This window comes from Dasypus novemcinctus, chromosome 10, assembly GCF_030445035.2.
Source record: "Dasypus novemcinctus isolate mDasNov1 chromosome 10, mDasNov1.1.hap2, whole genome shotgun sequence".
Classification (NCBI taxonomy): Eukaryota; Metazoa; Chordata; class Mammalia; order Cingulata; family Dasypodidae; genus Dasypus; species Dasypus novemcinctus.
The window spans coordinates 20,497,010-20,510,979 of record NC_080682.1 but is presented as its reverse complement, the minus strand read 5'-3'; the positions used below and the strand labels follow the sequence as shown (position 1 = coordinate 20,510,979).

The following is a 13,970-nucleotide window of genomic DNA, read 5'->3' as shown; positions in this document are numbered from 1 at the left end:
ATAGATGAAATAGACAAATTCCTAGAAATGCACAAACAACCTACACTGACACTACAAAAAAAATACAAGAACTTAACAAACCAATCACATTTAAAGAGATGGAATCCATCATCAAAAATCTCCCAACAGAGAAAAGTCCAGGACCAGATGGCTTCACAGGTGAATTCTACCAAGTATTTTGAGAGAATTAACACCAATCCTGTTTAAACTCTTGCAAAAAATTGAAGGAGGGAACATTACCCAACACATTTTATGAAACCAACATCACCTTAGTACCAAAGTTAAAGATGCTACAAGAAAAGAAAATTACAGACCAATTTTTCCAATGAACATATGTGCAAAAATTCTAAGCAAAATACTTGCTAATAGAATCCAACAGCCTATCAAGAGAGTTATATATCACAATTAAGCAGGATTTATTCCTGGTATGCAAGGGTGGTTCAACATAAGAAAATCAATTAACAACACACCACATTAACAATTTGAAGGGAAATAAAATCACATGATCATCTTGATCAATGCAGAAAAGTCATTTGACAAAATCTAGCTTCCTTTCTTAATAAAGACACTGCAAAAGATAGGAATAGAAGGAAAATTCCTCAATATGATAAAAGGCATATGTATATAAAACCCACAGCTAACATCGTACTCAATGGGGAAATGTTGAAAGCTTTCCCTCTAAGATGAGGAACAAGACAAGGATGCCCCTGTCACCAATATTATTCAACATTGTCCTAGAAGTTCTAGCTAAAGCAATTAGACAAAAACAAACAAACAAACAAACAAAAAACCATCCAAATAGGAAAAGAAGTAAAACTCTTAAAATTTGTTGATGACATGATCTTATATTGAGAAAACTCTGAAATATCTATGACTAAGCTTATTGAGCTAATAAATGAGTTCAGCAAAGTAGCAGGATACAAGATCAATACACAAGAATCAGTGATGTTTCTGTACACTAGAATTGAACAATATGAGGAGGAACTCAGGAAAAAATAGCAACAAAAAACTCAAATACCTAGGAATCAGTTTAACCAAAGAAGTGCAAGATCTATATGCAGAGAACTATAAAACAATGCTAAAAGAAATCAATTAAGATCTAAACAAATGGAAAGACATTCCACGTTAATGAATTGGAAGACTAAATATCATGAAGATGTCTATCCTACCCAAACTGATTTATAGATTCAATGCATTACCAAACAAAATACCAATAGCTTACTTTATAAAAATAGAAAAGGCAATTGCCAAATTCATTTGGAAGGGAAAGTGCACCCAAATAGCAAAAATTATTCTGAAAAAGAAGTGTAATGTAGGGGGAATTTTACTGCCTAACCTTGAAACATATTACAAAGCTACAATGGTCAAAACAGCATGGTATTGGCATAAAGACAGATATATCAATCAGTGGAATAGAATTGAGAGACCATAAATAAACCTTCACCTCTATAGCCAACTGACAAACTTACTAAAGCCATATTAATGGAACTAAACAATCTCTTCTACCAATGTGCTGGGAGAACTGGACATCCATAACCAAAAGAATGAAAGAAGACCCTAACCTCACTCCTTATACAAGAATAAACTCAAAACGGATCAACAATCTAAATATAAAAGCCAGGACCATAAAACTACTAGAATAAAATGTAGGGAAACATCTTAAAGACTTTGTGGTAGGTGGTGGTTTCTTGGACCTTACACCCAAAGAATGTACAATAAAAGAAAAAATAGATAAATAGGACCTCCTCAAAACTTAACACTTTTTCACCTCAAAGGATTTTGTCAAAAGGGTGAAAAGGCAGCTGACCAATGGGAGAAAATATTTGGAAATCACATATACAATAAGGGTTTAATATCCATGCTATTTAAAGAGATGCTACAACTCAATGATAAAAAGACAAACAAACCGATTAAGAAATGGGCAGAAGACTTGAATAGACATTTGTCTAAAGAAGAAATACAAATGGCCAAAAAACACATGAAAAAATGTTTAACATCACTAGCGATTAGGGAAATGCAAATCAAAACTACAATGAGATATTATTTCATATAATTAAAATATCCATTATTAGAAAGACAGAAAACTACAAATGTTGGAGAGGATGTGAAAAGAAAAGATCACTTATTCACTGTTGGTGGAAATGTAGTCTGGTACAGCCACTGTGGAGGACTGTTGGCAGTTCCTATAGAAGTTGAATATAGATATGTCATATTCCTGGTATTATTACTACTGGGTATATATCTAGAAGAACTGAGAGCAGTGACATGAACAGATATTTGCACATCGATGTTCATAGTGACATTATTCATGATTGCCGAAAGTTGGAAACCACCCAGGTGTCCATCAACTGGTGAATGGATAAACAAACAGTGGTGTATTCACACGATGGAATATTATGCAATGGTAAGAAGAAATGAAGTCGTAAAACTTACTACAACATGTATGAACCTGGAGGACATAATGTTAAATGAATCAAGTCAGACAGAAAAGGACAAATATATTGTATGATTGTGCTACCATGAACTAAATATATTGTGTAATCTTATGGAGTTAATAACTTCAATATTGGTTACCAGAAAATAAAATGAGTTCAGAGAATGAAAGCTGAGGGTTAACTTGTGCAGAATTGGTAAAAAGGATGTGTGTGAATCTTTGAAATGAATAGAAAAGGTGAAAGCCCAACATAATATCTGTAACTTGTAGAAGCATTATGTGGGTATGAGAGTGGTTTTAAGGGAAAGTCCAAGGTCATGTATATTACTTAAAGGAAAGATAAAAAATGTAACAGGGAAATAGGTTGATGTGGGAGGAGAGGGAGTGGGGTGGGGAGTGGGGGTATATGGGACCTTCTTAAAATTTTTAATGTAACATTTTGTGGGATATATGTATCTCTAAAAAAGATAATAAAAAAAGAGGAAAAAATGTAACAGGGGGCTGTATAGAATAGTAAAACCACATATGAATTATGAATATGGATAAAATTCCATATATGACTGTTTTTCTTTGAAACTGAATAAATATATGCTAATATCAGTCAAAAAAACCCAAACCATTATGCTAAGTGAAAGAAACCAGAGACAAAGTACTATATATTGTATGATTCCATTTATATAAAATGTAAATATAAATCAATTTATAAAGACGAAATTAGATTAGTATGTAAGGCTGGGAAGGACTGCTAAGGTGTGTGGAGTTGTTTTTTTTTTTGAGCAATGAAATTGTTCTAAACTTTATTGTAGTGATGAATGCACAACATTGTGATTATTCTAAAAACCATTAGTTAAACACTTTGGGTAGATCTTATGGTATGTGAATATATCTCAATAACAGTGCTTAATAAATAAATAAATAAATAAATAAATAATTGTGCAAGATTAGTCAGAAATAGCAGCTATGTACAGCAATGGAAAGAGAAAGAGATTGAGAGGGGAAGAATTATCTTGTTTGTCTGTCTGTTTTTTGTTTATTATTATGAAATATTCTAATAATAATTGAAGTGATGAATGCACAACTATGTGATTACATAAAAAACTATTGAATATGCACTTTAGATGAATTGTATGCTCCATTAATATCATCAATAAAATTGATTTGTTAAATAAAGAATACAAAAATCACACTGAAAAAAGACAAAATTAGGCAAAAGACTTGAATAGACATTTCTTCACAGAACATATACAAATGGCCAATAGCACATGAAAAGATGCTCAGTGTTATCAGTCATCAAATCAAAAACCCAATGAGATACCATTTCACACCCATGAGAATAAAAATTAGATAACTACAAGTGTTGAAGAAGATGTGGAGAAATAGGAACACTTGATCACTGTGGTGGGAATGTAAAATGGTGCAGTTGCTGTGGAAAGCAATTTGCCGGTTCCTTGGAAAGTAACGCATAGAATTAACATTTGACCTGATATTCCCACTTCTAGATTCATACCCAAAATAACTGATTGCAGAGACTTAAACAGATATTTGCACACTGAGGTTCATAGAGGCTTTTTTTTTTCCACAATTGCCAGAAGATGGAAGCAATACAGTGTTTATTAACCAATGATGGATAAACAAAATGTGGTATATACATACAAGGGAATATTATTCAGCCATAAAAAGGAATGAAGTTATGACATGGATGAATCTTAAAGACAAATATTGTATGGTCACATTGATATGAAATAATTAGAATAATCAAATTCTTATAGTCAGAAACTACAATATAGGTTATCAGTGGCTTGGGTGAGGGTAGGGAAAGGGGAGTTAATGATTACTTGGTACAGAGTTCCTATTTGGGGTGATGGAAAAATTTCAGTAATGGATGGTGGTGATGGTAGCACAACATTCTGATTATAATGAACACCATAAAATTAATTGAATACAGTTAAAACAGGGAATTTTAGATTGTATATATGTTTCTAAGTATAAAATTAAAAAAAAAACCCATAGGACTGTACAACACAGTGAACCCCAATGGTAAATGATGAACTATAGCTAATAGCATATTTAAAATAATATTGTTTCATCATATGTAAGAAAGGTACCACACTAAAGCAAAGTATTAGTAATAGGGAAAACTGTTTGTTGACTGGGGGCAGGGAGCGGTGAGGTATATGGGAATTCTGTATTTCTGCATGATTTTTCTGTAAATTTACAATTTCTCTTATAAAAAAAGACATCTCTTGGTTATTCTAGACTATGTGGGATGCAGATAAATAGATCCCCAATTAAAACCCAAGTTCATTTTTTTCTTTTATCTTGAGTACAAAGAATTATGTATCTTCCTTAGTTCATTGCCTTTCGCTCTCATTAATCCATAATTTATTTCATCTTTGTCAATGGCCATGGTGCTGTGGCTAGGACCCAGGGTTAATATCAGAAAATGAAAGAAAGGGAAAGGAAGGAAATAATCTATATTGAATACCTGGTTTGTGCTAGAAGGTTTCTTCTTTGACATCTTGTTTAATTATTAATATTACAATATTCTTTCGAGTTAGGTGTTGTTTCCCTAATTTTAGGTGCGAGGAAACTTAAGATCTGAGACTATAAATCATTTGTCCAAGAGCTCACACCAAATTGCTTGTAGAATCAGGATTCAGATATAAGCCTAGCTCCAAAATCCGTGTGTCTACTGTATACTCTGAGTGTTGCACACCCTGGGTACACTTTCAATCATGAAGAAATCCTTTTTCTTACTTGCAAAGTGGGAATTTTATATTTAACTATTCCTTTCTTATTTGTCTTATAGAGTTGCTTTGAAGCCCATATGAGATCGTGCATGTGCCATAAAAATTTTTTCTGTTGAGAGCTCATCAATGCAGAATCTGGACTTGGGGGTGGGTTCAGCCATGAAGAAAAGAATGATTCTGTCTACAAGGGTTTTGTAGAGTGGTACAAGAGTTATGATTATTCTTCTTCCTCACCAAATCTTTTGTCAGAGAAGGTATTATGTGTTCATCTGTCACCTTATCTTTGCTCTCTGACTTTGCTGTCCCTGGAAACGTGACACTTGGTAGAAGAGAACTGTCAGTGAGGTATGCAATGGGGATAAGGAGGGAAAGCAAACTCCATGTCCTTCAGAAACTAGAGGGTTGGCCCTTGGGAGACATTCCCAAAGGTAAGGTGGCTTCGTTCATCTTGAAGATAAGAGAGAAACCTTAAAGCAGGAACAGCAAAACCATTGAATGACCAAGTGGAAGGCAATTTGCAAATTCCGTTATTCTAGCCTAAGCAAGAAGGAATAAAATCCAGGAGATTGGCCCAAGTCTCAAAAGTAGTGAAGAAGAAGATCTGTTTCTCAAATTCCTTCTTCTCCCAGGCATTTAGAAATTGGGTTTCAAGTTATACAATTTCCCATGCATATTAAGGTGGTCAGTCACTCACAAATTAAAAAAAAAAAAGGCTTATGGGCAAAATTCACAGAGATTTCCAGATAAGATCTTTGACACAGAGAAAAAGCCATTATTGATGGGAGGGCAAAGAAGAAGGAAAGGACAGGAAACCCAAACATGGGTGCAAAGGGTATCACTGTGGGAAGAGATCACCTCAAGTCCCCTTGGGCCCCTGAGATTCTGTAAGTTATGATGTCAGAGAGTAGCATGAGACTACTGGGTGCTTAGAAAGGAAGGGATCTATTTGAGGTGGGAGAAAGGAGGAAGAAGAAAGTACCATGGGATTGGTGGAAACAAATTTCACAACATTTGCAGTTTTGCTTGTTTGCCTGGTGCTGTTTTTGGGTAGAGGTTGCATATAGTGCTGGTGCCTATTAGGTATAATTATATGGATGGGGAGAAGATGGAGCAAGTGGAAGACCCCCTTACTTTGCTCTACATGTTATGGGACACCTGGAATCTACCAGTGATCTTTTTGAAGGCAGCTTTCACATCCTTGTTTCTCAGACTGTAGATCATAGGGTTCAGCATGGGAATTACCACAGTGTAGAAGACAGACACGACCTTGTCTTCCTCCAGGGATGTGTCCGAGCTACTCCGTATATACATGAAGATGAGCGTCCCAAAGAAAAGAGCCACAGCAGTGAGATGGGAGGCACACGTGGAGAAAGTCTTGGCTCTGCCACCTGAAGATTTCACCACAAAGATGGCCTTCATGATGAGTAGGTAGGAAATCAGGATGACCAAGGCATTGGCTAAGATCACAAAGTTGCCAAAGAAGACAATGACAATCTCAATGCTTGTTGTGTCACTGCAGGTGAGCTTCAGTAGGGGCGGGAGGTCACAGAAGAAGAAGTTGATCTGATTGTCATTACAGAAGGAGAGGGTGAAGATGCATGTGGTACGCAGGATGGCCCCTGAAACTCCACAGACATAGGCCCCTGCTGCCAAATTCCAGCAGATTCGGGGATTCATGGCCACATGGTAGAGCAGTGGGTTGCTAATGGCGACAAAGCGGTCATAGGCCATCACCGCCAGCAGGAAACACTCTGTGCCAGCACAAATGGTGAAAAAAAAGAACTGGGTAGCACAGCGGCTGTAGGATATGACTGACTCACCTGTGGCCAGTGTGGCCAGGATTTGAGGGGTGATGACAGAGGCATAGCAGGCATCCACCAGGGAGAGGTGGCAGAGGAAGAAGTACATTGGTGTGTGAAGTTGGGCATCCACTTGGATCATAATGACTATCCCCATGTTCCCCAGTAAAGTAACTAGATAGAAACTCAGAAACACCAGGAAGAGGGGAACCTTTAACCTGGGGTGGTCAGTGAAGCCTATGAGAAGGAACTCAGTTACTGCAGTGAGATTATTCCTGGTCATGGATTCCATGTGGACTGTTGGTCTGAGGATAAAAATTAAATTTTAAAAAGTCCCAGAATTCTCTTTCTCTCTGTGACAGAAGTTAGAAATTTCTGGGCCAACATATAGAGCTTTTTAAAAAGAAATCCTGTATCTGGTGATTCTACCTGGACATCTTCATTCTTCTCTTGCATTTTATATAGCGGAGACTTTCAGCTAATACTTCTGATTCAAATTAATTCTGGCTCAAATGTGGACATTTCTATGAAAATAAGAGGCACACAGACTCCCAGATTTGGAAAGGACCAAGACATAATCTGTTCTAACCCACAATTGATGCTGGAGTCTGCTCTCCTGCACAAACACTGTGTGGTCATCCAGTTGTTGGATGACCCCTGCCTTTGAACAGTACCACCTGTCAATTTTCTTTATGGACCTGGGTTTTTCTCTTTCTTTACCTTCCACACATTTCCCTTAATTTTGCTCCTTTCAGACTTTTACCAGTCTATTTCCTTCTTCTCATGAAAGACTTTCAGAAGTTGGAAGATGATGAATCCGTTCTTCATGTTGACTATTCCCTTACATTACACATTAGTATGTTTTTCTTCTCATTATATAATTATTCAGTCACATGGTCAAATTATTGCATAGTCAGAATGGTATTAAACGAAAAGTAAAAAAAAGTCTTTCCACTTTTACCTTTATCATCCTGCCATCACCTTCAACAATTGTATGTAAAATTATTTTATTTTTAACACCATTATTACAAATAATATATTCAAATTCTTGGCCTTGCTGTGTGTCTTATAGTTTCATGACCTTCGGCAAGTTACCTAGCCCCTTTGTGCCTCAAGTTCCTTATCCATAACATGGAAAATTGCTTACATCATTACAGGGATATTTTGAGTAGTAAATAAGTTTTTGCACGTAAAGGACATTTAGTAATGACTGGAACACAGAAAAAGCTAAATAATGTTACCTATTATTATTATTGTTAATATCATCAATCCTTTTAGAGAGTATTTATTGACTTCCTGTTCTGAAACATAATTAATTTCCCCGCACAAAAACTTTATTTTATTGGTATCTTTAGATGTTCTATGGGTTATTTTTGCCCCTTTAAATAAACTATTTGCTTCCATATTCTTTGTTTGAATAATTGAGTGAGTAAATCTGGATTCTCACGGAGTAAGATGAAGAATTTATTCCCCCATTCTTTTTCTTTACTCTCTCTGTCCCATTAAAAAAAAAAAAAAAAAGAACACAAACTTCAGTCTTTTATCTCATTCATTTAACAATACCTGTTATTCTAGTTATTTTCTGTCCTTTGTCTATGGGTTGGTTCTGAGAACAGAAAATGGTGTTTTCTGTATTATGATTTCATGCATACCATTTACTGCAAGGCTATGTAGTATTATTGGGTTGATAGAGAAGGAAATGCATTAAGCTGCTGCTTCAAGGAGAAGCTTTCAAACATTAAGTCAAATGAATACTCTTTTCTTTTACTCTACTAATTGCTCAAAATCATGCCATAGTTGAGTTTGCTTTGTCTTTCAGTCATGACTGATTTGAGACACATCATAAACTGTGTGCTTGCCACTGACTATATTCTAAACTCATCTAGGATCCTGTTAAAGTGCTGAAAGTCCAAGGAATTCTTGGGAGCTCTTGCATGAAAGCCCAGATTCATGTGTCCTTTCTTCAAAGGCACATCCACTGTTCCAGGACCTTCCACTTACTACATTTTATAGATTCTTTGTGACTACCCTATGAGACTGGAGATGTTATTTATGAACGAGGAACTGGGACCCGGCATGTAAAGTTATTTGTGACTTCCATGTGGGTGAGTGGTAAGTTCAGGATCTACCTCCAAATCTCCTGATTTCATTAACTTACACTCCCCCTGGCTGTTTGCCTGGCTTCCTCAATGCTGCATCCCCAATCCCCTCAGGCTGGGATTTGCATATTCAAAGCCCTTGACTCCAAAATCAAACCTATGTATATCAATACATGTCAATCAGACACTGGTGAATCCATGAATATCAAAATTAGTTTCGTAAGAAATTCCTTCTTTCACAGCACAACGAGGAATTTTCTCTGCTGTAAGGAAACATGGGGATTGACATTTTTAATAAAATCCATAATGATACAAATTACTTTTCCTAATACCTCTTTATACTTTTACACATTTTTATGTCCATGAGTGTCTGTGATTGCCTCCACATTCCTGTGAAGTGGATAGGATTGATACTTTCATTATGTTATAGATAACTTTCCCTGGAGAGGTTAATGGCTTGTTCTAGAGTCACAGAATTAGTTGTTCGTAGACCTGGGAATAGCTCTAGCTCTAGCTTCTGCATACAGTTGTTCCACTCTCCTCCTGAGGTCTAGTTCTTTTGGGACATAGCAGCAAAAGGTTCAGAATTTATATCAAAGCCCCAAACCAGCCCAGGCATCTGTATAATCATGATTGCATCAATCACCATGTAGGTAGAGGGACAAGCAGCACATTCCTTCATCCTAGGCCTAGTGAAAGCTGCTCTTGGGTCAGGGGCTTCCTCTAGCTCTAATCAGGGGTTACTGGTGGGAGTGAGACACATGGTTTACAACATGGCCTCCTGGGGCAGTTCCCTCTCTTTTCCCCACCCCCACTCCAGCAACAGGGTCTGGGGATGAGTTGCTTCTTCGGATGGTCCTCTTGGTAAGGTTAGGTCTCATGATCATCAGTTTTGAACAGGCCCTAACTAGCTGGGTAAGCTTCAAAACTTATTTCCTCTTGGGGTTTTAGTTTCTCTTCTGAAAAATGGTGAGGCTAGATTATATGATCATTAAAGTTTCTTTGTGTCTCATAATCTTTGACTTGTATGAAGAGGTATATAGTCTAAATGAGACTCTTGAAAGAATTATCCTATCAGAAACATGCATTCTTTTTTATTTTGCTACAAATTATTGAGTATATGATACCCAGGCATGATTTCAAGTGATTTATAGTTACCTAAAATTATCTTTATGGGTTCTCAGGTCCATAATTGAGTTAATCATACTCTCCAATAACTGATAAACCATTGGTCAGGGTAAGGCCCTTCATTTTATTTGATTATTTTCCCTCCTCTTTATCTTAACTCCTTCCCCTACTCCCCATAAGTGTGTCCATGCTTATTCCTTTCATATATATAGACATATACATATCTTTTTAAAATTATAGTGTTTGGTGTGTTATAAAATTTACATACATGATCTTATGCTATAAAGCCAATTTTGCTTCTTTCCTTTTCCACACGATGCATATTTTTGTGATTTGTCCATGTTATCAAGGTAAATCTAGTCTGTTATTTCTGATTTTGTTATGACCTTTCTTGGTATGCTAATATCTCATTTTCCTTATCCATTCTACTAAAGACTTTCAGGTTTTTGTATATACGATCTTACTTAATGCTGGAAGCAAACTTTCAAATAGGTATTATTATCTTACTTTTACCAATGAGGAATTTGAACCTCTACAAAATCAACTTGTCTGCGCTCACCCAGTTTAATAAGTAAAAGAGTTGGGTTCTGAACCCTAATGGTTCAAAGTAAATTCTGTCTTCTTAGCAGCTATACTTTTCTGCCTCCCTACATTCTACTGCATCTTTATTATTTAAGGAAACAAAGAAATCCCTCTTCAGTTCTATAGATAATCGGAACCTTCCTCCTTTCAAATTATGAGAATTTGGCTAATTTCAACAACTTTTTCAGCATCTAAATCTGAAATCGTCATATTTAGATACCCACTTTTCTGTCCATCTCACGGCTAGGTCCTAAGGTTTTCTCTGATTTAGGCACGAGATTGCTCAACAAGAAGAGAGGTTATGTTGCAGATCGTTGGGGTGCAGATGCAGCCATGCTGGGTTTGTGCTACATGCCTGCCAGCTCGTCTCATACATTACCTCTACTATTTCCAGCGACCCTGCAGGGGCTTCTGGATCAGCAAAGTGAGACTCAGAGAGGTTAATGAAGTTGCCCAACTTGCCACACACCTGGTCAGGTGAGGGCTTCTTAGGAGCCTCCCTCCCCCAGTAGTGATAGGAAGCTGAGGGAAGAGAAGCAACTTGCCTAGAACCCCCAGCAGGTTGGCAAGTGGCAGCACCAGGATGGCACCACGTCTTGACCCACAGCCCAGGGCTGACTACCCATCACATGCGGCCTTGTCTAGACCCCTCCTGAGCAGAGGGAGGCTCTGAGACCCTGCAGTCCTCTGCCCGCCCCCCAGAGAGATGCTGCAGCCACTGGGTCCTCCTGCAGCCTGGAGCCTGCTCACCGGGTCCTGCACAGGCTTGCAGCATGGCTCCCAGTCAGGGATGGTGGGACTGACCTGGCTTCCAGGGAACACCTAGGAAGGAACAGAACTAACATTGAACCCGGGACTTTCTAACTTCAAATTTTGTGCTTTTTCTACCACATCATGCAGCCCTTTTAGGGGAAGAGAATTACCCTTTCTGCAGACCCAAGTCCCAAACTATTAAAATCACAGTGCCTCTCTAAAACCATTGGGCAAACAACTTCCCTGATTTTGAGAAGGGGCTTAAGATGGATTCTGAACTTTTTTCCGGTCCATGCCTTTTCTTCTTTCTTCCTTTTGGGTTGAGATGGACTTATTTGGTCCATGTCCCTCCTTTGACCTTGGGAAAATTACCTAACCCATTGGAGCATCAGTTTTCTTAATAATAATAATGGAACATAATGATGCTTTTAGGGAAATCTCTATTACAAGTTCTCCACTCTAGCCTCCATCCCTCGGGTGAAAGTGTTTACATTTTCTGAAATTTACCTAGTGACATACAGGCCAAGAGAGATTGCAGGTTGGGAAGTGGATGTGGCTCAGGTGATTTAGCTCCTACTACCACATGGGAGGTTCATGGTTTGGTTCCTGGTGCCTCCTAGAGAAGGCAGTGAGCTGGTGTGATGGCAGACGCGGCAAGCTGACACAAAAAGATGATGCAACAAGCAACACAAGAAGAAAAACATGATGAGAGACATAACAAAGCAGGGAGCAGAGGTTCCTGGTGCCTCCTAAAGAAGAGGAGCAAGACAGAGAGCTGGCATGATGGGCAGGTGTAGCAAGCCCATGTAACAGGATAATGCAACAAGAGACACAAGAAGAAAAAGACATAATGAGAGACACAACAAAGCAGGGAATGGAGGGGGCTTAAGTGATTAGGTGCCTCCCTCCTATAGTGAAGGTCCTGGGTTCAGTTCCTGGTGCCTCCTAAAGAAACAAGGAAGATGAACAGATGCAGCAAATGCAAACAATGAGAGGGTAGGGCTAAATAAATAAAAATATAGATCTTAAAAAAAAAACTAAAGTGAAAAAAGAGATTGCAACTTTAGATTTTGGAAAAATATCCAGTCTTACTTGAGTATTTCATACAAGAGCTGAATTCCAGTCTGGACTCAGTCCCAACAGGTGACAAGACCTGATGACAATGATCAGTTTCTTTGCTGGGCTTCATTTCCTTAGACCTTATGTCAGAGCAGGTACTCTTCCAATGTTACCAGGGTGCCCATTAAGCCTTAATTACCTGGTGAAATAATCCAGTTGATTCATCACAGGTTTGGAGGCAAACTAATATAAGATTGTTTTAACAACATGTAGAAAGCAGATAAAATTGTCCAAATAGATGAATATTCTATTGGCTGACAAAGAGATTTTAGGCTTTCTTCTTACTCAGTAAGTAAAGCAGTGGGATATTTTAAGTGCTTTTGGGGATATGTTTGTGGGAAGGATGCAGCAAATTCAAAGGTTGTCTCTGAACCATGAATCAGCACCTGGGGCTGGCTCCAGGGCTCCTGGGAAAAGCCAGCCCTGTCAGGGAGAACATACTTCCATTGGGGCTCATTATCTCATCCTCTTTCTATATCTGAGAGAATAAAACACAAATCTTGTGGGATTTCATTGCATCTCTGAAGCCTTGTTAGTCTTGAAGCTCACCTGCAGCTTCTATAGGAAATGAATGGGATTCCTCTTTGCCACTGCCCTTCCTGTAATCTGCTGTCTCACAGCTATCAGTGGTGGCTGCAGAACTGGAACTCAGGTGTGAGGACACCTGGTGAAATTCTCTTTACACTGTTCCCATCCTTATTCCAGAGGGGTAGTCCTCTCTCAGAGGCCAAAGCCCAGCTGCATTGTCTGCTCAGAATTTCATAAAGAAGAATGCTTATTGGCTCAGTGAGGAATAAGGCTGGAGTGGCCTAAATCAGCTCCATTGTAACCAATACCTTGAGTGGCTTGTCAGCTACCCAGTTTTAGGATTTCTATGGGCAGCTTCCTCTGACAACTCTCTCATCTCTTTCCCTGGTCTTAGAAACCCACTATCCTTTTGTTAGAGCCACAAAATTTGGTACTTCCTTCCACTTGTCTTCCTCCTAATAACTTGTGCCTTGCTTCAGTGAAATCACCCTTTGTGCCTTGTAGGCTTTCATGGATTTATTATTGTAGGATCAAAGCTCTTTCAGCAAGAAGGGTTTGAGATAGACCACGTGTTCCCATTTATTCCTGGATAAAATGGCTGGGATAAAACCCTATGATAATTAGCAAGCCATCAGCTAGCTAGCCAGGGAGGTTTTTGTAATCGCAGATGCCAGATGATGCAAAGAATGGAGGCAGCACAGAATATTAGCCCTTCTGGCAGCACAGGGAATTCCAGATTCCTTTTGACCACATTAATATCATTTCCTGTAATTAAATA

At 38.1% G+C, this 13,970-nt stretch overlaps 1 protein-coding gene across 1 annotated transcript; it reads right to left on the bottom strand.

The window, feature by feature from the left end:
• Positions 1 to 6,321: 6,321 nt before the first annotated feature.
• OR9I1 (olfactory receptor family 9 subfamily I member 1) lies at positions 6,322 to 7,266 on the bottom strand. The gene has a single exon (XM_004471052.1). The coding sequence runs from the start codon at positions 7,264 to 7,266 to the stop codon at positions 6,322 to 6,324; it is 945 nt and encodes a 314-aa protein (XP_004471109.1).
• Positions 7,267 to 13,970: the final 6,704 nt, after the last annotated feature.